The sequence below is a fragment of the Orcinus orca genome, chromosome X, assembly GCF_937001465.1.
Source record: "Orcinus orca chromosome X, mOrcOrc1.1, whole genome shotgun sequence".
In the NCBI taxonomy this organism is placed as follows: Eukaryota; Metazoa; Chordata; class Mammalia; order Artiodactyla; family Delphinidae; genus Orcinus; species Orcinus orca.
Genome location: NC_064580.1, coordinates 27,624,195 through 27,650,929, shown reverse-complemented (window position 1 = coordinate 27,650,929; position 26,735 = coordinate 27,624,195). Strand labels below are relative to the sequence as shown.

Sequence of the window (26,735 nt, the reverse complement as noted above, 5' to 3'; positions counted from 1 at the left end):
GCCTCCCTCAGCCCTCATCCTTCTTAGTTCTTGTCTTTGATACTGAGATGCCATGGTGGCCTCCGCCATGTCCTCTTTGCTTCTAATCTCTCCCCACTTTAACCCAGGACTGCCACATCATTAATGAACAGCTCCAGTCATCTCTGAACAGCAGCCCACAAACCTTCAGAAGTGTCCCACCGCCTTCAAGAAAAAAATCCTCAGTCTGAAGTTTAGGGTTTCATACCACCACCCTAGCCTTATTTTCCCACAACCACTTTCCCACCCAAATGTCCTCCACATTCTCTAAATAAAGTCTTCCATTTCCCTGTTTGCATCTTGGTTCAGTGTTCCATGCGTTCACCAATATTGCTAAGTCTTCAAAACATCTCATTACTAACAATCTTTTGTGATTGTTCTCCCCTCCCTTTGAAACCCAACAGCAGTACTTCCAAGTTTTTTATGGCACATAAGTTCTGATTTATAATATGATGAACTGTATATTTGTGTTCTTTCCCCTCAGGAAGCGAAACATGAGCCCAAAGATCTTACAATTTGCTATTATTCCCCTCTGCCAACCTGCAATGGCTGCAGAGGTACTCAGCAAGCCCTCCCTAACTTAAATTCATCATTTCGGGACTTGGCTGATAATGCTTAAGGGGGAGGGGAGGATAAAGAGAGGGAAAATCTGGCAACTCTATTGGGCGCCTCCCATGTGCTCTGTAGTGTTAGGCACTTGACACAGAGAGAGAATCTGATTTACTAGCTAGCATTAGGGTGTCTGGCAGAGGACGAAAGAAGGGGGCGGAGGGGACAGCTTACTTTTCTACCATTTCTATCGTTTCTCTGACTCCTGACTCAGCTACCTGGGACCCAGAATTCAAAGAATATGTTTCCAGACGCACGCTGACTCAAACACTCCTTGATGGTAACCTCAGGATATCATGACCTGCAAAGAATTTTTCCACCTTCCCTCCAAAAAAACCTCTCACACAAATAATGTCACACTTTTGCATGAGGACTTCTGGCCCTACTAGAGTACAAGAACACTTAATCTAAAACGTAAAGACATTCCATTACTGACAAAAGAAGAACGTAACCACTGAAGTTAACATTAATGAGAGAATTAGAAATTCCTCAAGAAAAAAACACTTAAACGTAGATAGTCTCCTGCCAGGTCTATGGAACTCTTTTCCACACGGAGGACAGTAAAGTACAGAGGTAAAGTACCCCGGCTAAATTGAATCAGCTGCATCTGGGTGCAAAGACTGCTGCTCTCACTTACTAGCTTAACCTCTCTGAGAATCTTTCCCAGCCTAAAGTGGGAGTAATCTTATCATTATTAAATATGGGGCTTGTTACAGACTGCATGTGTGAGCAGTAAGAAGATGAGATTAGGAGAAAAATGCACCAAATCTCTGCTTCCGTCATTCCTTCTGCTTCTTGTCGAAGGAGAAACTCCACATGACGGGGAGAAAGCACAGTGCCAGGGAAATAACACTGAAAATCCCACAGAAATATGACTTTATAATTAGTGAGAAAGTCTAGGGCAGGAACACCATGTTGAAAATTGGAAGTGGAAGCTCAGAGTCTTAACCGCTGGACCACCAGGGAAGTCCCGAGGCAAGAATACTTTAAACCAACATTTAGTTTCTGGATGGAAAAGGTACTGAATTTTACAAATTAAGGTTTTCACAAGCCTCATCAGTTTGTTTACATATGATATAGTGAATTCTATGTGAAGGAGATGAAGAAAAACAAATGGCGAAAAGTATATATATCTGTACTGGAACTCTTAAGCTATTAATTTTCAGCCTGGATGAACTTCAAAAGCATTTCCTCACTCAAAACACCAAAGGGAAAAACAAACAAAACACCATTGGTTTTCAGGTCTGTTTCTTAAAACTCACGTGTTTTTGGCTTGTCCATCCTGGAAGCACATTTGTCCCACCAATGCAGCAGATTGGTCCCCCAAACACTGAAAGTATACATGACAATAAAGAACACTGACTAAGACAATATTGTTCATTTCCTTTCTAGGACAGCCATAAGATTTATTTTCCCCTCTTTATTTATGAAGGAACGAATTGTCTTATGTTCTTTGCATCGCCTCCATTTGGCCATTTTCCCATGTGTTAACACTGCAAACAGGTACAGGAAGGGAGAGGTAGAATTAATTTATTCAGAAAAAATTCTCAATAGCCTACACTGTGTCACAGTGAAACAAGAATTAGCCAATTCTGCTGCTCTTACTTATTTTCCATAGTTAAGGAAGGAGGAAGATTGATTAAGGGAAGCCATAACATGGAAGGGGGCGGGTAGCAGGGAGATGTTTGGTGATGAAACTTACCCCAGATATTGGTACACCTTCCAAGGCCCCAGCTTTCTAATAAAATTTTAAAAAAGGATTATGAATAATCACAAATTTGGCTCTACTAACATAACTGCAACAGGAATGAACACAAATAGCAACATGCCAGAGCATGTGGGCAGACAAGACAAAGCAAGTGTTTCAACTACATGAGTGGTTCAGAGAGAGAGATACTAGAAATATTCCTAGAATGACAAGAAGAGACATGGACGTGAAACACTGGACTGAGAGTCAGGAGACGCGGGTTCTACTCCTGGTTAGTTAGTTAGTCACTGAGCGGGCCGCTGAAACTTTTCTATGCCTCAAGTTATTTATCTACAAAATGGGCCTGGGCTTATATGCATGCCAAAGGCCATTAGCTCTTTGCTATTATTGTTGTTACTAAGAAAAGACTAACACATCCTTTAAAATGAACATATAAATAGCTATTAAACCAGCATGGAACATGTTTGTTTTGGAAGGCTGTATTTTACCAACTGTTCTTCCTACCCAAACTGCTCTGAAGATAAGTAAGAAACAAGAGAGGGTTCAGGTATTGGGTATTATTTGTTCATAGCCAACATCATTCTTCAAGTTTTGATAAGCAAGAGTTAATTTATGCCATGAATAGTGCTTTTGACTTTGATCAAGTATTGCCAGCATTCTAGGGAAAAAAAATGAGATTTAAGTGACTGTCTGTGGACTTTACCAAACTTAATTGTGAAAAAAAAACAAACAACTTACACTAATACAAAGCAATTTGTACTGATATTAAGGAATTAGGGTAAAGGAATATGATCCCTGATGTACCTGTGATGTATTAGAAGAGCACCAAACTAAAGCTTTTGCCTGACCCCTCAGTCTGCCATTTGTAAGCCCGTCTCCTGGCCTCTGGGAGCTCTGGGTTCCCTATCTGTGACAGTGAGGGTAAGAACAGAAGCCACCTCACAAGGCTATGATAAGGAAATAATAGCATATGTGTGGAAACCCTTTACAAAATAAAAAATACCCTCTATCTAGTGGATGACATTTTATTTCTTTCATGCTTTTGGGTTAATCCAAGACCTATCTTTTATTTACTGTATAAATTCTTAGAAAATCTGAACCTGGATAATAAGTGAAGGGCTGAAAGTGAATCAGGAAACCTATAGACTAGATATCTTAATGTATTTAAATACTGAAAGAAGTCTTTGCTTATACTACTGAAGTTATTATCAAACTACCAGCAGAATCTACTATGTGCAGTCAGGCACGGAAAGCGCTCTTTTTTCTTCACAGGGAGGGGGGGTCTCTGGAGGATTCCTGGGAATATCCTCTGGTGAAGCATGCAGAAAAAGTGACAGTGCATTTCCAACTAACTGGTCTGAAAGGTTGGGCAAGATATCATTTAAGATAGATGTTTAGGACATCTAAAAACTACACCTAATTTCCCTATTGTGCTAAAGCCCAAAGCACATCACAACTGTACTTTGTAATAGGGACCATCAGAATTTCTCATTCCAGAAAACTACCTTAGTCTTCCTCAGCCTTATGGAAGACTTAAAAATAAATAAGGTTACATTTTAAAAACACCTAAAGCTTGACTAGAGCTTATAATAATTTGGAGGGTCATGGAAGGCTCTAGATGAATCTACTTAGTAAATGGACTTCTGCTTATCTAAAACTAAACGGAAATGCACTGTAACTTTTCCAAATGAATGGGTAGCATAATTGGTGGGCAACCTACTCACCAGACTATGAGAGATTTTCTATAGTCAGCAAGGGGAGAGAGGGGGACAGAAGCATAATATTTTAAATGCAAGAGAAAACTAGGCCAGTTAAATGTTTTTTTAACCATCCTCTGAAACTGTTTCTCAAGAATAGTTTTTTTTTCTCTGACCCAAGTCAGTTTATAGGTAGCTATGAAATTATCAAAGCACTTTTAAATTGTAGATAAGCAATGACTATGCTTCCCTTACAAAATTCCATTTTGCCTTAAAGGGCTTTATTATAAATAAAACATTTAAGAATTCTTGCTTAAGCTTTATCCAGAACACTTAGTGTTCTACTCTATTATTATTATTAAAGTCTATAAGTAGAGTTTCTAATGTTTTTCATGAAATGTCAAAACATTATTTTTTGGCAATTAATCTAAGACTTTTCTTAATCTTTACCATAAATTCTAGTTTTTTGAGCTTAAACACCAGTTCAAATGGTCCTAAAGGTTTTCATCCCTGATGTGTAATCAGAGATACTCAGTAATGCTAAGTGTACTTTTTGCTTAGACTACTCTTTCTGTGGGTTTCAATGAAAGCAACAGTAAAAATGTCCATGATGAAAACCAGTTTAATCAGCAATCACAAATCAGAACAGACTCTTTGCTTTCAGTGTCTTTGCTAAAGTTTTGCTCAGGCTGACAAAGAATCTACTATGAGACATGGTTTGGCCATTAAAGGAGATTCAACAGGAAAAAGAACACCACTAAAATGTGAAGAGACCTTCCCATAAATTAAGAGCAGGCGCCACAACTACCGAACAGTTATTTGGATTAAAAGCATAACCTGGCCCAAACATTCCCTTACCACCCTCTGTAGTTAGATTATCTCAATAATACTTTAAAATACTCAAAGAAAAGCCAATAAAGTTTATAATAGATAAAGTTTTTATATACAGTTTTATATAAAGTTTATATAAAATATAAACTGGTAAGTAGGACTCAAGAATTTTAAGTTATAAAACTATTTAAACAATACTAAATTCTTAGTTTACATACTGTCAACATTCACAAAATGTACAGGTCTCAAAATATAAAACTAACACAATTGACTTTTGAATTCTGAATAGTAAAGCCTTTTTTAAGAGAAAAATTATTATTATTATTTTTTACCATTAGGCCATAGATCTCAGAAGAACTCCGGACATTTGGAAGAATTTTCATTGGAATTTCAAAAAATCTAAAAAACAATAAGATTCGGTATATAAAACTATTTTAAATAAACATCTAGAAACATTTATATGAATTTAAAGTCATGTAAACAACAATTAAAAATGAACTTATTTTAGCGTACAATTAAATAGTAACAAATAAATAAGCCAGCAGTATGCTTGGGTATTTAACACTTCAACTTTATACAAACAAATCAATACAAAATAAAAAGCACACAAAAACCAAAGTACTTTTATAGAGGAACCTAATTTTCCTTGAAAAATAATCAAGATAATTACTTAATTTGGCCTATTCATTATATATGCAATAAAGTGGATTAAAGACCTAAATGTAAGTCCAGAAACTATCAAACTCTTAGAGGAAAACACAGGCAGAACACTCTATGACATAAATCACAGCAAAATCCTTTTTGACTCACCTCCTAGAGAAATGGAAATAAAAACAAAAATAAACAAATGGGACCTAATGAAACTTAAAAGCTTTTGTACAGCAAAGGCAACCATAAACAAGACCAAAAGACAACCCTCAGAATGGGAGAAAATATTTGCAAATGAAACAACTGACAAAGGATTAATCTCCAAAATTTACAAGCAGCTCATGCAGCTCAATAACAAAAAAAACAAACAACCCAATCCAAAAATGGGCAGAAGATCTAAATAGACATTTCTCCAAAGAAGATATACAGATTGCCAACAAACACATGAAAGAATGCTCAACATCATTAATCATTAGAAAAATGCAAATCAAAACTACAATGAGATATCATCTCACACAGGTCAGAATGGCCATCATCAAAAAATCTAGAAACAATAAATGCTGGAGAGGGTGTGGAGAAAAGGGAACACTCTTGCACTGCTGGTGGGAATGTGAATTGATACAGCCACTATGGAGAACAGTATGGAGGTTCCTTAAAAAAATACAAATAGAACTACCATATGACCCAGCAATCCCACTACTGGGCATATACCCTGAGAAAACCATAATTCAAAAAGAGTCATGTACCACAATGTTCATTGCAGCTCTATTTACAATAGCCAGGAGATGGAAGCAACCTAAGTGTCCATCATCGGATGAATGGATAAAGAAGATGTGGCACATATACAGAATTGAATATTACTCAGCCATAAAAAGAAACAAAATTGAATTATTTGTAGTGAGGTGGATAGACCTAGAGCCTGTCATACAGAGTGAAGTAAGTCAGAAAGAGAAAGACAAATACCATATGCTAACACATATATATGGAATCTAAGAAAACAAACAAACTAAAAAAAACGGTCATGGGAACATATGTATATGTATAATTGATTCACTTTGTTATAAAGCAGAAACTAACACACCATTGTAAAGCAATTATACTCCAATAAAGACGTTACAAAAAAAATAATAGTCTGGTGCTTCCCTGGTGGCGCAGTGGTTGAGAGTCCGCCTGCCGATGCAGGGGACACGGGTTCGTGCCCCGGTCCGGGAAGATCCCACATGCCACGGAGCGGCTGGGCCCGTGAGCCATGGCCGCTGAGCCTGTGCTTCCGGAGCCTTGCTCCGCAACAGGAGAGGCCACAACAGTGAGAGGCCCGCGTACCCCCTCCCCCCCCAAAAAAATGTCTGTTTTAAAAGAATATACAACACAGACTTGTATATTGTAGTTGAAATATCAACAGTTAAAGTTTGGTGCCCCACTAACATCTGAAAATAGTAAGATTTAGGTTATAAATAGGCAACACACTTGGAAAACTATTCTTAGGGCAAAATACAACTCACTCGCAGAGCTCTTTATCCCATTCCAAAGAATGGATGTTGAAAAGCATCGTCCTGCTTGCATTTGTTACATCTGTACAATGGACACCTCCACGGGCTCCTCCTGTCAAGCTCTGGACAGAGTGAAAAGGACATGTTAAATCTGTACTTATTTGCAATTTAATTTACACTTTGTCAAGACCCATAATCAGTTGCAGAGCACATAAGGCAGGAGAATGGAACATTTCAATTACTTAATTTTTGAGTTTTCAGCAGTGTCCAATAGAAATATAATGTAATTGAACCACACTGAGCCACATATGTACTTGAATATTTTCTAGTAGCTACATTTAAAAATATAAAGAAGCAGGTGAAATTAATAATACTACATATTTTATTTAATCCAATGTATCCAAAATATCCTTTCAATATAAAAAATTATTACGGAGACATTTTACCTTCTATTCTGTGTACTAACTCTTTGAAATACAGTGTATATTTTACACTCATGCACATCTCAATTCACACCCGCCACATTTCAAGTGCTCAATAGTCATACGTGGCGAAGTGGCTACCATACTGGACAGCAGTTCTAGCTAACTGATGGTTAAAGAAAAAATTCAGCTTTTGTTTTCCTCCTCTTATCTTTGGAAGATGCAGAGTCTCATTAAATTTGGCAAAGTAAAATACATTGAAATGCCTGCCTCTTAGGATCTTACTGAACCCTGTGCTGCTGTTGTTGCTCTTGTTGCATTTGTCTGTGTGTGTATGTGTGTGCGCGCGTCCATGTTCTGGAATAACAATTCCCATTGGGCTGTGCCTGCAGTGACCCAAGCACATATCCTGAAAGCAGTTTTAAACTCTCTAATGTTAATACCCTTGTACCTGAACTGCAAGGACTGCTGCTTCCTTTCATGTAGAATCAGTGAGAAGTAAGAAAGGAACAAAAGTGGAGAAATGGCAGCTCACAGTTCCACATCTTGTCTTAGTCTGGCTCCAGGCAATTGTGAGAATTACCGTCAGAATTATTTCAACTGTGACCGACACGTATGAAAACTGCTGTCCATGAGCACAATGCACAGCATGCCCTGGCCAAGCACAGGGAGGGCTGGAGAAGGCGCTACTTCCTGATAGGGGGTTCGAAAGATCTGCTCTGTGCATCTGGCAAGTGAGAATAGGGGCAGTGTTCCCTTGAAGCTCCCCTGAATGTTGGAAAAGATAATCACATACTTAGAGAAGTGTTTACAAATGAAATTATATGTCTGGCATTTGCTTTAAATTATCCATGGGGAGAAAGAGTGAGTACAGTTGAAACAAGTTTGGCCACAGCTGATTACTGTAGCTGACTCATTGTTCTAGAGGTTCATGACACTATTCCCTCCGCTTTTTGGGTGTATTTGAAAATGCCTTTAATAAAAATAACAGAGAAAGAGAGAGAGAGAGAGACAGAGAGAGAGAGAGAGGAGAGAGAACGAAGAGAATGAACATGTACTTTTAAGATATACAGATATCTGGGAAACGTTTGTTTCTACTCATCCATGTTCAGCTTAGGCAAAAAGATTATACATCAGAAATTTCCACTATGATTTTTCATATTGTGACTTAAGTAAAAGTCAGCTGTGTGATGTTGAAAGCAAATGTTCAAACGTAGTCTAGGTGTTTTATCATGTTAAATAGTAGAAAATAGAAGAAATAAATACATTTCTTCTAGGAAATGACTAGTGGAAAAGAAGTACAGTTGATCCTTGAGCAACACAGATTTGAATTGTGCAGTGCACTTATACGTGGATTTTAAAAATAAATAATACGGTACTACATGATCCGCAGATACAGACAGCTAACTATCCACGGCGGGTCCTAGAACCAAGCCCCTGCACATAGCAAGGGATTGTATGATAGGCAGCAAATAAAGGCTACTTAAATTTACTAATTGCTAATTACCTAAATTAGTTAGTCTAAAGGTAATAGACATGAGATGTGGTTTTGGTAATCATCCTCCATTTTTGCTGAAATAAGACAAGAAAAAAATCAAGAAGAAGCAGGCAAAAATGCCTCTCAAATGGAGGCTGGACTGTTCTGCTGTTTCTTGAATGGCTTTTCTTAATGATGCTGCCAACTAAAAAGTTTGAAACTCTTTGTAGAAGAAAGATAGGCAGTTTAAAAGTTTTCTCCACACACACATGATATTTAAACGTACCCAAATAAGCCATGAATCAACGGTCCCAAAAAGAGCTCTATCTTCTTCAACTGCCTTTTGAACTTTTCTCACATTGTCAAGGAGCCAACGAAGTTTCACTGCACTGAAATAAGTGCTAAGTGGAAGGCCTGTCTTGGACTAAAAACAGTTATGAAATTCAGCCAGGAAATTAAATTCATAACAGCTTAAAATAAAACACCAAATCAAAAAACTCAATAAATCACAAAATATTCAATGGCCCTAAAGGCAATCCTACAGTATTATGGATAAAAATACTTTTCCTATCTCATGGCACAGGAAAGCATGTTCATGAAAAAAGATCAGAGTGGTATGTTCGCAGTTCAAAGAGCATCCACATAGCAAGGTAAAGAGAAAATTAAATGACACATGCCCTGCAATCTAGATAGTTAAGACATAGATGTTAACTTTTGTGATGAGTTAGGATTACATACAGAAGCTAGCCCAAAACTCTGCTTTTTATTTTATATTCCATGAAAGTGATATTTAAACTATTGAAAATCAGAGAGAATATCAATTCATAAACTAATGACCACAACCAGAAGATTGTTTTGAAACATATAAGCCTTAACAATATATTTATGTGTGTAAAAAATCAAATACATATTCAATACACATATTCAAACAACATAAAATTGGTGGAGAATGAAGTAGAGCTCAAAGACACGCCAGATTAAAGCAACACAAAGTTGTTCTATTTAAGAAAGTAGTTGCCAGTCGAAATATAATGTTGTATACATGAAACTTATATGATGTTACAAACCAATGTTACCTCAATAAACTAAAAAAAATAGTATATATATATAAAAGAAAGTAGTTGCCTAAATTCAGCAAATAGATTGAACAAAGGGAAGGTGAACTGAATAAAGCTTAAAGGGTAAAAATGAAACATGGGCTTATCAACCTTCCTTGAGAATGGATCAGGTCCAATTCATTTTTGTTAGTATATTAAACACTACATTTATAAGGGCTGGTGAAAGTGGTTAAGAAAATACATACATCAAAATAAGGCAACTATCTTCCCCTTCTTGATCCCTATTCTCATTTATCACCCAACTACAGAAAGTGATCCCTTTTCCTTCTCATCTCCCATGGATATGTTTAGTAAAAAAAGCTCAAACCAAAGGATATAACACTTGAATGCAAGCTTGTAAGTTAAGAATCTTAACTCATAGTTTTCTAGCTTTCCTAGAAAAAGAAGATCAATGCTCAAAAATAATAAAAGGAAATAACATATGGGAATATGCTTCTTTGATTTGAAGGACCGAGGGTCATCCCACAAACCAAATAGTGAGGTAGCATATAAATATCTCATTTTCATGATTTAAGTAGAAGGTGTAAAAGTTGCTGAAAATGGCTTTGGAGAGAAAAACATGCACCCCTTGAAGCAAAGTGCAGCTGGAGGTTAGGCGTGAAGGCTGGGCAGGCTGACCAAGAGAACAGAATAGGAAATGGGTGAGGGCATACTCAGGACAAGACCAAGGTTATTTGGGTGGGTAATGGTAGGGGATGGTTTGTTAGACTGCTGCAATTAATGGGATTTGAGCACTAGCTTCAGAACCAAGAACCACAAGAAACTGCTATTTAAGAGTCCCACTGACAAATATAAAGGGAATAAACCAAAAACAAAAAAGAAAGAAAAAAAAATGGAATTTCTTTTTGGACAGTAGGAGAAATTGGCCTTGACCTTGCTAAGAAAAGTACCTCGCCTGTTTCAAAAATTTTCTCTCCCTTCATTTATCTGAAGAGAGACCTATATAAGGACTGAAAATTAGGCATTTTTTATTGGCTTCTTCATACAAAGAAAGTGGAAGAGGAGTTCAAGTAAAGGCTGGAGCGTCTTCTAGTTTCTCTCCCTGAATCCAGATGCCTAAAAACTCAAAAGCACGCAGAACTTTCTTTGATGGACAGTAAAAAAAAGAGAGAAGGATTTGGAAAGCACGGTTGAATTATAGGAAGCACTCCGTGAGGAGTATGGTTTAAGCCACTGGGACACCTTATTATCCCCTCCAGCCTATTTACCTTGGAATATTATTCCTCCAATCTACCACAGGGCAAGGAAGATAGAAAGGTAATTATCTGTGGAGAAATATTCTATCAATTGTATCAAATAACTACTGTGCAATAAGATGTAAGGCCTGGTGAAATCTCCAAACTTTTTTTGTTAAACAGGCATTTTTATAGTATACTTTTGAAGAGATCTCTTACCTTGACAAAGTTATTATTTCCTGGAATTCGTTTACTAAGACTCTCAACGGTAGACTGGGTTCTTAGGTCAAGCCACACTATAGACCAAAATACAACAATATATATGAAAAACTTCATTTAAAAAAATCAGATCTTTATGAAATCACTGTCAAGGATAGGAGACAGATTAGTTTCCATAAGCAATTAAAATGCTACGGCTTTCGAAAGACAGAAATTAGAAAATTAGAAATGAATGGGCATATTGTTAGAAGAGAGGATAAATTTATGAGGGAGAATTTGAAGCTTTTATGCAAAATTATAGGCCAAGTTAGGAGAACAATACATACCTGAGGGTGCTGATTTTGTATCCTTTTTTATAGAAAAAAATGAAAAAAATTTTTGGATATGGATTTTCTATGCATACATGAGTGCAGAGAAAATCTAAACGCTAGGCAGGCTAGTTTCCAGGGCAAAATGCACAGCCCAGGATCACTGTACCATGTCTAAAGCATGTACCTTAGAAAAACTTGGTAGCAGTTTGTGACAAAGTAGAGAACCTGATACTATTATAGAGGGGGAAAAAAATAAGATTCAGTCGCTTATGTACAAAATGCTTATTTACATTAAACTCTTTCAAAGTAGGCTAGAATCCAGAATCGCTACAAGAATTATTTAAAGCTCACCATTCTTTCTCCATGCTAGATTGTAAAAAAACTCCCCATTTTAACAGATCAATGTTGTTTTCACTAAATAACTATCATCCACTTTCTCATCCCCCTAGTAGAAAGTTCTGTTCTGCTTTACGGCAGAAGGCTTGCGAAAGAGAATGCATTAAATAGTATACAGAGCAATTGCAAAAGGTAAACAATAGGATCAGCTGAGCTTTATTTGTCAGATTTCAGGTTTGTACTTAACTTTTAATCTGTGAGTGGTCACTCGATATTTTTAGGCACTGACTGTGCTCAGATGCCTCCTAAAAACACAGTTTATTTAAAGGGCACCAGGAAGATTATGCATACTTGCCCACTACACGTGTGAGTGCCGGCAGTTACTGTCTGGTCTGGCCCATCCTTAACTGTACTATTCCTTTCTCTTCATTCAAAAATCAGTTGTTTCCTGTCCTGAATTTTAACCAATTCTTTTAAATTACTTAAAGCATCATTTCCCTTGAGGGCTTGCCTGTGCTTGATTTTGACAGTGGCTACTTTGCATAAGAATTAAATCAGGGGCTTCAGGACACTATGCTGCTTCCCAAAGGTGGGGAAAACTTTAAGAAAACAGGCTCATCATAACCAAGGAAACAGGACACAAGGAGGAAGACCATGGAAATACATAGCCTAGCAATGACACCTGCATTTGCTGCCCGGCATCCATTCCTCTTGCTGCTGGGAGCTGTATCTTTAATTCTCTTTAGGAAGTCAACTCTCCCTCATCCTCAGCCTGAGAGTCAACCCTACCCCCAGGTCCAGTATCGTGTCCCCAGTGAGCGGTTCAGGAGAGGAGCAAATCAGCCTCTGATGTGCTCTGATGTGGTCAAATCAGCCCAACTGAGATTTGTGCTCAGTCTGAAAGAGTCCCTGTTCTCAGCTCAGCTTGGGAGTGTGTAGCTGGGCCTGCTGCCCTCTTGAATAGAGAGCTGAATCGGCCACATCTGGAGCCAACCCAGAAGAGACAGACTTGCGGGGGATCCAGGCGATACTGTCTGACTTGAGAATCAAAGAGCACCTGAACTAAGCTACTTGTAGAATTCCTTTTTTTCCCCTTATAACTTCACTTACTTGGGGTTCAGTTTTCTATTACTTGCCCTGTGATTGATACAGCCATTAGCAGCAGCACTGTGGAGTTGGCAAGGTCTCCCATGTCCAGGGAACAAGGGAAATCTGCTTTGTACACAGTGGCAGTGTTGTGCGACTGTGACAAAGGTGGGCCTTCCTCATAGGCAAGCAACCCTAGCAGGTGTTAAAGGCTTAACCAGAGGAGTTGGGAAAAGTAGAGGAGGTCGAGAGAAAAGTTTTAAACCTATGACAGGTAGAATTAACAGCACATCTCAATCCTCAAGTGTTTGAAACTACAGTGGGCTAGGGGTTTAAAAATCAGTGTATTAATAGTTTCCATTACCTACTTTACAAAAATGAAATAAGATGCATTAGGATGGAAAATGCCAGCATTCACTGGACTCTGTAGGATAAATATTGACCTGTGAAACGCTGTTTTAGTTATGCTGGCTTGTTGAATCATGAGGTAAAATCTATTTCTTACCAAGGGACATGAAAACCACTGCTCTAGGCTTTTTGTTTACTGACTCAAAACCTTCCAGATCAGCATTTTTCGATATTTAAATGGACATAAAAATCACTAGGGAGATTAAAGATAAACCCCACTCCCAAAAGTTCTTGGCTAGTAGGTCTGGGGAGGGGGGCCCAGAAATACACCTTTTAAATAGATGCCCCTCCCCTTTAAGAAACACTGCAGTGGTTTAAGACTCAACATCAGTGGTTCTGATCCAGAAAGCACACCAGAACCAACTGGAAAACTTTGAAATCACACATCCCGGTCCCTACATTGTAGGATTCTGGTTGCAAGTCCAGGCAAGGAAGGCCTGAGTCTTTCTACCTATGTTATTCAGTGTTATACTACAGCTTGAGAACCTCTTTTTTAGGGAATGTTCTTTAGGATACTGAATTTGTTCCAATCATTAATTTAAAAACAAAACTAAAGGCAAACTGATGATCAAGTGGCTCTCTGAGTTCCAGGGGCTCTGTGATTCTACTGCTCCTTGACAAGGACTACTTAAGAAATTGGGCACTACACTCCTCACTTGAAAGCTTCCAAGTAGCCACAGTGGTATGTGCAGAATGAACCCCTCACCAAAAGGAGTCAAAACACTGGAGGTGAAATCTACATCTTCTGGCTTTGCCACCAACAAGCTATGTGACCCGAGCAAGTCACGTTACCCTTCGTGGCCTGGGTTTCCAGAATATAAAATAAGGCAGTTTGGACTAGATGGTCTCAAAAGTCCCTCTCCTTCCATTATTCCATGATCACAGAAGGCTGGCATAATTTTTACTTTGTTTTTATAACCCAAGGGTTTAAAGCAATTAGAATACATGGAATGAATTAGTAAAACTGCCAAAGAGAAAAATGTCAGTGGTCGGTATACTACTAAGCAATTCACAAATGCTCAAAATTAACTGAATTAAGAACAAAAAAAATTAGACAACTCATTAAAGAAGCTAAGATGGCAGAATTACGTTTGCAGAATAAGAGACCAAAAGCCAAAGAGAAGACCCCAAGCTGGAGGACTAAGCCCCTCGTGGAGATAATTTCTGAGAACAATCAAAAGAAGGGCCAGATCCAGATCCAGCAGCAGCAGTCAATTTCCCCCAATGTGTCCGAGTTGGAAGGCCGGGAAGTGAGCAAGGGCCAGAGCACCAATACCTGAGGCAGCGCCAGCAGCTGGAACTGAAGAGCCAGAGGGAACAACGGCAACTGGATCTGAAGGGCCAGGAGAAACTGGAGCAGCTGGAGCATTAGGAGAAATAATGGCAATTCATGCTAGAGATGGCCAGGTTCAAGGTTTGCATTTTCTTGCCGACCATTTAGGAAATGGTAGATCACATGGGCAAGTTCATCAGGATGAACATTTTCCTACACATTTAAGCGTAGAAAAAGAGAAGGAAGAGACATGGAGTGGAAGGGGAACAGAGGCAGTCCAGTCAAAGTCTCTGGTTCAATAGCATTTCCGTTTGGACAAGGACCAGGTAAATATCTGCTTCTTGTTCAGGATGACTCTTCCCTACCTTGTCACAAATCTACGTCCTAGTTAGGAAAGTGGCTCAGTTGACTTTCACCCAACCACTGAATTGAAAGGCTATGTGATGCAGTGAGAGAGTGCATCCCTAAGGGACTTCTGAAAGGAATGCTAAGGAGCATTAGCATTGTAGCATTGCTACAATCTCTGCTGGGGTCACCTGCAGAAAGACATAAATGGGTGGCTTTGGGAAGGCACAGCTCCAGGAAAGCACTTCCCTGGTAGGGTGGCAGGAGATGAAGTTCATCTCCACAAAAAGCAACAGCATATCTAAAGGGAACAGGGAATTGCTAAGTTCCAAAGTGATTCGGAAAAACATCAGAAAAAGGAAAATAGAGTCCAGAATACCATACAGCCTGTTTCTAGCACACATGTCCCTTACTTAGACCAAATAAACTGGATTTAAATGGTTCAGACCACCAAGTGAATACGTTAAAAAAAACACAACTTGGGTGATCTGAAATTTTTATTTGTACTAAATAAAGTCACATCCAATATATGTCTGGTGGATTTAGTTTGTTCTAAAAACAAAGTTTTAAGAATGAAGAAAAATGCAGTTACCTCAAAGCCCACGGACCAAGGTTAGTTTAGTGACGTAGTGACAGCATAGAGGAAGAAATCATTTTTAGAATATTTAGAAGTTTGCATCAGTTTTGGTCAGTCATAACAATAGAAGGGAAATATACCTAAGGAAAAAAGAATAAGCAAACACACTAAAGATAAACTAAATTATTTTCAGTTGACTAGAAGCAAAGGCAAATAATACATCTCCTCTGGATGGTTTGCTATGAGGCGCTACTGGCCTGACAGAAAGGGAGATGAAGGTAAGGCTCCAGGTTTTGGAACACACCCTAAGCAAGGACTGCTGACAGTTATACAAAGTGTTATCGGGTCGTTTTGCCCACAGTAGACATTACACCTAGTAAACCAGATTTAATTGCTATGTGTTACCACTAGCCAAAAGTTAAGCTATTAATTAAGCTGGGTAAGAGGTCATTTGCAAAGGGAAAGAGGCTGTCCCTCACCTGATGACATTTCCAGAAATCAGGTGGGGCCGAAAGAAACATGGAGAGTTGGGGAGGGGGGTGAATTAAAACATGCATGTCAAACGTTGGGGGCTGAAACCTATTTCAGCTCTTAGGTGTATAAATGCCAAAATGCCAATGGCTGACATGAGTGTGTGTGGCCCCAGGTAAGCTCTGCATTTTCCCTAAGAACACCTGTTGTATATAAATCAGCCATTTCATCTGGCATTCCTGGACTGAAAAGGCTATCATCTAATTCAGAACAGTGGCCATGTTCTGAACACTAACTGAAGGCTTATAGTCTGCTAGGCACTGTTTTAAGTGTCCTACATGTATTAACTCATTAATCTTCACCTCAAGCTTTTGAGATCCATACTTTTACTTTCTCCAGCTTAACTGTTGAGGCAACAGGCACAGAATGGTAGTAAATGGAAAAGGCAGAGTCTGAATCCAGAATGAAATCTCTACGATATAGGTACAGTCAGGATGAAGTCATAGTCTTAAATAGAACATGAAAAAATACCTCACACTTGAACTCTAATTTAGTTTCTTTTTATTTAAACTGGCCAGAGTTGAGGAATTCAATCACTGCAAAATATGGCAGTATTTCTTTATCCAGGATTGAAGGAGATGTAAGGCATTCAAAGAACCATGTAATAAGAGACTTGACAAAATGAAAAATAAGTGGATCGTGATAGGGCTGAATACTCTAGATTTTACAAAAGTAAAAAATCTGCTCCCTTCCATAGCAAAACAATAAAAAACAAAACCACACCTTTGTTGTTTAAGGCCAAGCATGCTTAGAAGTTTTAGGTGGTTTGCCATCTATGGTTTTCTTTCATGCTGATACTCTGAAACAGAACCCAGTTCCAGGAGAGATAGAAGAATTGAGCTCAATGTTCCTTCAGATCTCAACAGATGACTAACCAGGTTGAATCACTGGCCCAGGGTTAACTAGCATGTAAAAATAAAAAAAGGCAAAGAGGATAACCAATGTTTAAAACTGCCATACTCTGCATAAAGAGTTATGTGTCATAGGGAACTTTAAATCCAATATCTTAAAAAAATGCTTGCAATCCCATCTAAATAAGGAATAATGACTCAGAGACACATGATTTTGTTGGTGGTTTTCTTTAGTATACTAAAGTTCTCATTAGTATAGTAAAGTATACTGTACTAAAGTATACTAAGTATACCATAGTCACTCAAAATTAGTGACTCTTGCCTTCCTGGATATTAGTCCCTACTACGAATAATATTTTTATATTAAATCATGAATTGTGCTCTACAGAAAGCTACCGATATGAGGGTCATATTGCACTAGGTTTTCCGTGTACACCAATCAACTTCAATAGTGAGTGACGAAACCTGGACAAGAAGAGGGGAAAGAGCTGGGCCATCCTAGTTAGGCCAGAACGTTTCACCGGTAACATTAGTGAAATGTGAATATGAACACACTAAATATCAATTGATTCAAGCCTTTCCCCACTCAACATCTGAACCACCTGTGTAGTTTTGTGCTTCTTTATCAATTTAGTCTATGGTGCATTTGTAAACCCAAACCTTCTTTTCAATACTACTTAGAAGACAGCAAGGCCTGTAGACCACTAAAAAAGAGTTGGTTTTGGAAGGAAAAGGCTTAGAAAAAGGTGGAGAGTGGGGTGGAGGGAATCCTTTGGAAAATAGTGATGAAGATAATGCTAAGAGGGAGAGAAAAAAGTGCCAGAGGGATGAGGAAAACTAAAGGTAGGGGAGAGAAGTCAAAGGCCTGCTTCATTCAGATCCAGGGCCACAAAGCTGCTGCAATCCACCTGTGAGGCCATCATGGTAAATGGCTGCATCATGGCACAGTGACTGGGAAGCAGGGATGCATTTTACCTATATCTCAGATACCACACCAGTGCTCACCTCGCCTATCACAGAACTAACACATGAATTCTTAAAACAATACGAAACTTCTAAAACAGGCCACCTCTACTCTCATAAGCATACCATTATAAAAGATGTCAGTAAACAAATACACCTTTATTGTGAGGAAGAACAAATAGCCTTTCTCAGTCTTCAACTTCTTCACCTAGCCTATTTCATGTCCACTAATAAGCCCCTGAAATTCTCCTCTCTGTTACTGTACTGGGGGTGCGTGGATTGCTTATCGAGGACTCTGAGCCATAAAAATGGCGACACAAAAGGCAATTAAAAAAATGTAGACTGCCCCTCTCATTTGCTTGCCTATAACAAATACTGCTCAGCAGTTATATAATTTACTAAGTAAAGAGAGAAGAATGAAGAGGAGCAGGATAGGCCTTCAGGGACAGATTTACAAGAGAGAGGGACAAGGAAGGAAGAAAACATAGAAGGGGAGGTAAAAGGAGAAAACCCACAGACTCTGATATAAAAAAAGACAAAGAAGCTCAAAGACAAAGATATGGAAAAATCTGATTCTGTTTCCATCAATCCCACCTTGTGTTGTTTTAAGATAAAGTTGCTAAAGATTTAATATTGTGTTGATATTCTCAGCTGAAAACTTGCACGGAGATATGACACCTTAGTGTTTTCCTAGATGGAATAAAACTGGAGGTAGAATCTACCCTTGTCATCACTTAGTGGCTTCTCTTCCCAGCTAATTACTCTTCTGTCCTCCTTTTCTATGCCCCTTCCTCGTCTAGCCTCCAAATTCCTATCCCTAGCCTCTGTGTCACAAAGGCAAGCAAGGTGATTGCCTGGTTTGTCACTATATGCCTAGGGGTCATCACAGAACCTGTCTACAGAAAGGTACCTAAACTTCTGTTGAATCAATTAATTTTACCTTCATTCCTATGGTGAATTCTTCTGTAATAAACTGAGACTGACTAAGTTAGCAACTTTTAAGTCTACATTTTGAACAACCTCTTTACAACAGAGCTACAAATTCTAACTGTCCAGAAATGAGCTTTGATTGCAAGTCCAATATTAACCTTGCCCAAGAAAGAAAGCCATTTTTCTCCCACGTTGGTACTCTTTCAGTATTACTTAATTTCCTTCTGTTCTCTCAGGCTAAAAATCTTGCAGCCCTGTTTTATTTTACCCTCAACTTTATGCCCTATTCAATTTCCAAACATACCAGCTGCATCCTTCCTCTGAAAGGTCTGGCAAAGTTGTCTCTCCATTCTTACACTCTAATCCCATTAGCTCATTAGCAGTCTCAATTAACTCCTTTGCTAGATTTTACTGAAGAGAGTAATCTTGTCCTTTTTAATATAATTACTTACATGTCTGGATATAAATGCTTTCTATTTGTCCTTCCTTCCTGTTTCTACTCCTTTTTCTTTCCTTCTTTTTCACAGTCATTCCATTTTTCCCCTTTATAAGCCTGTGACTTAAACACTCTTCACTCTCTTACTGCTTACCCTAGAGATTACAACATGCATCCTTGACAATACTGGGACCACAAGACACTTTAACCTCATCTACCCCATATTCCTTTCATGTACTACTGTTGCCATGTAATACTTAAAATTTTAATATATTTTGAATATCACAATACATTATTTCTTTATACAGTCAAAATTCATTTAGATTGACCTACATATTTACTACATTTATTATCTAGATTTAAATCTATTTAAATAGATTTAAATCTATTACCTAGATTTATTATCTAGGCCTCTGCATTCCTTCCTGCATTGCCAAATTTCCACCTGAGAACATTTTTTTCCTTCTCCCAGAAAAACATTATTTATTTATTTAATTTATTTATGTTTTACATCTTTATTGGAGTATAATTGCTTTACAATGGTGTGCTAGTTTCTGCTTTACAAGAGTGAATCAGTTATACATATACATATGTTCCCAAATCTCCTCCCTCCTGCATCTCCCTCCCTCCCACCGTCCCTATCCCACCCCTCCAGGTGGTCACAAAGCACCGAGCTGATCTCCCTGTGCTATGTGGCTGCCTCCCACTAGCTAGCTATCTTACGCCTGGTAGTGTATATATGTCCATGCCACTCTCTTGCCTTGTCACAGCTTACCCTTCCCCCTCCCCCTCCCCATATCCTCCAGTCCATTCTCTAGTAGGTCTGTGTCTTTATTCCTGTCTTACCCCTAGGTTCTTCATGACATTTTTTTTTCTTAAATTCGATATATATGTGTTAGCATACAGTACCTGACTCTCTCTTTCTGACTTACTTCACTCTGTATGACAGACTCCAGGTCCATCCATCTCATTACAAATAGCTCAATTTCGTTTCTTTTTATGGCTGAGTAATATTCCATTGTATATATGTGCTACATCTTCTTTATCCATTCATCTGATGATGGACACTTAGGTTGTTTCCATCTCTGGGCTATTGTAAATAGAGCTGCAATGAACATTTTGGTACATGACTCTCTTTGAATTATGGTTTTCTCAGAGTATATGCCCAGTAGTGGGATTGCTGGGTCATATGGTAGTTCTATTTGTAGTTTTTTTAAGGAACCTCCATACTGTTCTCCATAGTGGCTGTACCAATTCACATTCCCACCAGCAGTGCAAGAGTGTTCCCTTTTCTCCACACCCTCTCCAGCATTTATTGTTTCTAGATTTTTTGATGATGGCCATTCTGACTGGTGTGAAATGATATCTCAGTGTAGTTTCGATTTGCATTTCTCTAATGATTAATGATGTTGGGCATTCTTTCATGTGTTTGTTGGCAGTCTGTATATCTTCCTTGGAGAAATGTCTATTTAGGTCTTCTGCCCATTTTTGGATTGGGTTGTTTTTTTGTTATTGAGCTGCATGAGCTGCTTGTAAATTTTGGAAATTAATCCTTTGTCAGTTGCTTCATTTGCAAATATTTTCTCCCATTTTGAGGGTTGTCTTTTGGTCTTGTTTATGGTTGCCTTTGCTGTGCAAAAGCTTTGAAGTTTCATTAGGTCCCATTTGTTTATTTTTGTTTTTATTTCCATTTCTCTAGGAGGTGGGTCAAAAAGGATCTTGCTGTGATTTATGTCATAGAGTGTTCTGCCTATGTTTTCCTCTAAGACTTTGATAGTTTCTGGCCTTACATTTAGGTCTTCAATCCATTTTGAGCTTATTTTTGTGTATGGTGTTAGGGAGTGATCTAATCTCATACTTTTACATGTACCTGTCCAGTTTTCCCAGCACCACTTAGTGAAGAGGCTGTCCTTTCTCTACTGTATATTCCTGCCTCCTTTATCAAAGATAAGGTGACCATATGTGCGTGGGTTTATCTCTGGGCTTTCTATGCTGTTCCATTGATCTATATTTCTGTTTTTGTGCCAATACCATACTGTCTTGATTACTGTAGCTTTGTAGTATAGTCTGAAGTCAGGGAGCCTGATTCCTCCAGCTCTGTTTTTCGTTCTCAAGATTGCAATGGCTATTCGGGGTCTTTTGTTTCCATACAAATTGTGAAATTTTTTGTTCTAGTTCTGTGAAAAATGCCAGTGGTAGTTTGATAGGGATTGCATTGAATCTGTAGATTGCTTTGGGTAGTAGAGTCATTTTCACAATGTTGATTCTTCCAATCCAAGAACATGGAATATCTCTCCATCTATTTGTATCATCTTTAATTTCTTTCATCAGTGTCTTATAATTTTCTGCATACAGGTCCTTTATCTCCTTAGGTAGGTTTATTCCTAGATATTTTATTCTTTTTGTTGCAATGGTAAATGGGAGTGTTTTCTTGATTTCACTTTCAGATTTTTCATCATTAGTGTATAGGTATGCCAGAGATTTCTGTGTATTTATTTTGTATCCTGCTACTTTACCAAATTCATTGATTAGATCTAGTAGTTTTCTGGTAGCAACTTTAGGATTCTCTATGTATGGTATCATGTCAACTGCAAACAGTGACAGCTTTACTTCTTCTTTTCCGATTTGGATTCCTTTTATTTCCCTTTCTTCTCTGATTGCTGTGGCTAAAACTTCCAAAACTATGTTGAATAAGAGTGGTGGGCTTCCCTGGTGGCGCAGTGGTTGTGAGTCCACCTGCCAATGCACGGGACGCAGGTTCATGCCCCGGTCCGGGAGGATCCCACATGCCTCAGAGCAGCTGGGCCCGTGGGCCATGGCCGTTGGGCCTGCGTGTCCGGAGCCTGTGCTCCACAACAGGAGAAGCCGCAGCAGTGAGAGGCCCGCGTACCGCAAGTAAAAACAAAAACAAACAAACAAGCAAAAACATAAAAAAGAGTGGTGAGAGTGGGCAACCTTGTCGTGTTCCTGATCTTAGTGGAAATGCTTTCAGTTTTTCACCATTGAGAACGATGTTGGCTGTGGGTTTCTCATATATGGCCTTTATCATGTTGAGGAAAGTTCCCTCTATGCCTACTTTCTGCAGGGTTTTTATCATAAATGGATGTTGAATTTTGTCGAAAGCTTTCTCTGCATCTATTGAGATGATCATATGAGTTTTCTCCTTCAATTTGTTAATATGGTGTATCACGTTGATTGATTTGCATATATTGAAGAATCCTTGCATTCCTGGAATAAACCCCACTTGTACATGGTGTATGATCCTTTTAATGTGCTACTGGATTCTGTTTGCTAGTATTTTGTTGAGGATATTTGCATCTATGTTCATCAGTGATATTGGCCTGTAGTTTTCTTTTTTTGTGACATCCTTGTCTGGTTTTGGTATCAGGGTGATGGTGGTCTTGTAGAATGAGTTTGGGAGTGTTCCTCCCTCTGATATATTTTGCAAGAGCTTGAGAAGGTTAGGTGTTAGCTCTTCTCTAAATGTTTGATAGAATTTGCCTGTGAAGCCCTCTGGTCCTGGGCTTTTGTTTGTTGGAAGATTTTTAATCACAGTTTCAATTTCAGTGCTTGTGATTGGTCTGTTCATATTTTCTATTTCTTCCTGATTCAGTCTTGGCAGGTTGTGCATTTCTAAGAATTTGTCCATTTCCTCCAAATTGCCCATTTTATTGACATAGACTTGCTTGTAGTAATCTCTCATGATCTTTTGTATTTCTGCAGTGTCAGTTGTTACTTCTTCTTTGTCATTTCTAATTCTATTGATTTGAGTCTTCTCCCTTTTTTCTTGATGAGTCTGGCTAATGGTTTATCAATTTTGTTTATCTTCTCAAAGAATCAGATTTTAGTTTTATTGATCTTTGCTATTGTTTCCTTCATTTCTTTTTCATTTATTTCTGATCTGATTTTTATGATTTCTTTCCTTCTGCTAACTTTTGGTTTTTTTAGTTCTTCTTTCTCTAATGCTTTAGGTGCAAGGTTAGGTTGTTTATTCGAGATGTTTCCTGTTTCTTAAGGTAGGATTGTATTGCTATAAACTTCCCTCTTAGAACTGCTTTTGCTGCATTCCATAGGTTTTGGGTCGTTGTGTCTCCATTGTCATTTGTTTCTAGGTATTAAGTAGTGTATTGTTTAGCCTCCATGTGTTTGTATTTTTTACAGATCTTTTCCTGTAATTGATATCTATCTCATAGCATTGTGGTCGGAAAAGATACTTGATACAATTTCAATTTTCTTAAATTTACCAAGGCTTGATTTGTGACCCAAGATATGATCTATCCTGGAGAATGTTCCATGAGCACTTGAGAAAAATGTGTATTCTGTTGTTTTTGGATGGAATGTCCTATAAATATCAATTAAGTCCATCTTGTTTAATGTATCATTGAAAGCTTGTGTTTCCTTATTTATTTTCATTTTCGATGATCTGTCCATTGGTGAAAGTGGGGTGTTAAAGCCCCCTATTATGAATGTGTTACTGTCGATTTCCCCTTTTATGGCTGTTAGTATTTGCCTTATGTACTGAGGTGCTCCTATGTTGGGTTCATAAATATTTACAATTGTTATATCTTCTTCTTGGATCGATCCCTTGATCATATGTAGTGTCCTTCTTTGTCTCTTCTAATAGTCTTTATTTGAAAGTCTATTTTGTCTGATATGAGAATTGCTACTCCAGCTTTCTTTTGGTTTCCATTTGCATGGAATATCTTTTTCCATCCCCTTACTTTCAGTCTGTATGTGTCTCTAGGTCTGAAGTGGGTCTCTTGTAGGCAGCATGTATATGGGTCTTGTTTTTGTATCCATTCAGCCAATCTGTGTCTTTTGCTGGGAGCATTTAGTCCATTTACATTTAAGGTAATTATCGATATATATGTTCCTATTCCCATTTTCTTACTTGTTTTGGGTTCGTTATTGTAGGTCTTTTCCTTCTCTTGTGTTTCTTGCCTAGAGAAGTTCCTTTAGCATTTGTTGTAAAGCTGGTTTGGTGGTGCTGAACTCTCTCAGCTTTTGCTTGTTTGTAAACGTTTTAATTTCTCAATCAAATCTGAATGAGATACTTGCTGGGTAGAGTAATCTTGGTTGTAGGTTTTTCTCCTTCATCACTTTAAATATGTCCTGCCACTCCCTTCTGGCTTGCAGAGTTTCTGCTGAAAGATCAGCTGTTAACCTTCTGGGGATTCCCTTGTGTGTTATTTGTTGTTTTTCCCTTGCTGTTTTTTTGTTTGTTTGTTTGTTTTGTTTTTTTTGCGGTACGCGGGCCTCTCACTGTTGTGGCCTCTCCCGTTGCGGAGCACAGGCTCCGGACGTGCAGGCTCAGCGGCCATGGCTCACGGGCCCAGCTGCTCTGCGGCATGTGGGATCCTCTCGGACCGGGGCACAAACCCGTGTCCCCTGCATCGGCAGGTGGACTCTCAACCACTGCGCCACCAGGGAAGCCCTCCCTTGCTGCTTTTAATATGTTTTCTTTGTATTTAATTTTTAACACTTTGATTAATATATGTCTTGGTGTATTTCTCCTTGGATTTACCCTGTATGGGATTCTCTGTGCTTTCTGGACTTGATTAACTATTTCTTTTCCCATATTAGGGAAGTTTTCAACTATAATCTCTTCAAATATTTTCTCAGTCCCTTTCTTTTTCTCTTCTTCTTCTGGAACCCCTATAATTCGAATGTTGGTGCGTTTAATGTTGTCCCAGAGGTCTCTGAGACTGTCCTCAGTTCTTTTCATTCTTTTTTCTTTATTCTGCTCAGCAGTAGTTATTTCCACTATTTTATCTTCCAGGTCACTTATCCGTTCTTCTGCCTCAGTTATTCTGCTATTGATCCCTTCTAGAGTCTTTTTCATTTCATTTATTGTGTTGTTCATCATTGCTTGTTTCATCTTTAGTTCTTCTAGGTCCTTGTTGAATGTTTCTTGCACTTTGTCTATTCTATTTCCAAGATTTTGGATCATCTTTACTATCATCATTCTGAATTCTTTTTCAGGTAGACTGCCTATTTCCTATTCATTTGTTAGGTCTGGTGGGTTTTTATCTTGCTCCTTCATCTGCTGTGTGTTTTTCTGTCTTCTCATTTTGCTTATCTTACTGTGTTTGGGGTCTCCTTTTTGCAGGCTGCAGGTTCGTAGTTCCCGTTGTTTTTGGTGTCTGCCCCCAGTGGCTAAGGTTGGTTCAGTGGGTTGTGTAGGCTTCCTGGTGGAGGGGACTAGTGCCTGTGTGCTGGTGGATGAGGCTGGATCTTGTCTTTCTGGTGGGCAGGTCCACGTCTGGTGGTGTGTTTTGGGGTGTCTTTGGCTTTATTATGATTTTAGGCAGCCTCTCTGCTAATGGGTGGGGTTGTGTTTCTGTCTTGCTAGTTGTTTGGCATAGGGTGTCCAGCACTGTAGCTTGCTGGTCAGTGAGTGAAGTTGGGTGCTGGTGTTGAGATGGAGATCTCTGGGAGATTTTCACCATTTGATATTATGTGGAGCTGGGAGGGCTCTTGTGGACCAGTGTCCTGAAGTTGGCTCTCCCACCTCAGAGGCACAGCACTGACTCCTGGCCGCAGCACCGAGGGCCTTTCATCCACACGGCTCAGAATAAAAGGGAGAAGAAGGAAGGAAGGAAGGAAGGGAGGGAGGAAGGAAGGAAGGAAGGAAGAAGAAAGAAAGAAAGAAAGAAAGAAGAACGAAAGAAAGAAAGAAAGAAAGAAAGAAAGAAAGGAGAGTGGGAGGGAGGGAGGGAGGAAGGAAGGAAGGAGGGAAGGAAGGAAAGAAAGAAATAAAGAAGATAAAATAAAGTAAGATAAAATAAAATAAAGTTATGAAAACAAAAAATAATTATTAAGAAAAAAAATTTTTAAAGAAAATAAACGGACAGATAAAACCCTAGGACACATGGTGGAAGCACAGCTATACAAACAAAATCTCACACAGAAGCATACACATACACACTCACAAAAAGAGGAAAAGAGGAAAAAATCATAAATCTTGCTCTCAAAGTCCACTGCCTCAATTTGGGATGATTGGTTGTCTATTCAGGTATTCCACAGATGCAGGGTACATCAAGTTGACTGTGGAGCTTTAATCCGCTGCTTCTGAGGCTGCTAAGAGAGATTTCCCTTTCTCTTCTTCTCACAGCTCCCGGAGCTCAGCTTTGGATTTGGCCCTGCCTCTGCGTGTAGGTCGTGGGAGGGTTGCTCAGACGGGACGGGGTTAAAGGAGCAGCTGCTTCGGGGACTCTGGTTCACTCAGGCCGGGGGGAGGGAGGGGCACGGAGTGCGGGGCAAGCCTGCGGCGGCA

The 26,735-nt window shown here is 38.8% G+C and overlaps 1 protein-coding gene across 11 annotated transcripts in view; it reads right to left on the bottom strand.

Annotated features, from left to right (window-relative positions):
- Nucleotides 1–26,735, bottom strand: part of GK (glycerol kinase) — an 82,820-nt gene that overhangs the window by 32,186 nt on the left and 23,899 nt on the right. For 3 of the 11 annotated variants that reach the window (XR_004477539.2, XM_033407958.2, XM_033407962.2), the window contains exons 5-12: nt 14,830–14,913; nt 11,413–11,489; nt 9,187–9,324; nt 7,014–7,123; nt 5,196–5,262; nt 4,060–4,077; nt 2,330–2,365; nt 1,890–1,957 (exon numbers count right to left, since the gene is read on the bottom strand). Coding sequence is in view for 10 of the 11 variants with exons in the window: in XM_033407958.2 (XP_033263849.1) it covers nt 1,890–1,957; nt 2,330–2,365; nt 4,060–4,077; nt 5,196–5,262; nt 7,014–7,123; nt 9,187–9,324; nt 11,413–11,489; nt 14,830–14,913 (598 nt within the window). In the remaining variant the exon portion in view is untranslated. The remainder of the gene's footprint in view (nt 1–1,889; nt 1,958–2,329; nt 2,366–4,059; nt 4,078–5,195; nt 5,263–7,013; nt 7,124–9,186; nt 9,325–11,412; nt 11,490–14,829; nt 14,914–26,735) is intronic. The other 8 variants (XM_033407959.2, XM_033407964.2, XM_033407963.2 and 5 more) reach the window with 6 other exon arrangements.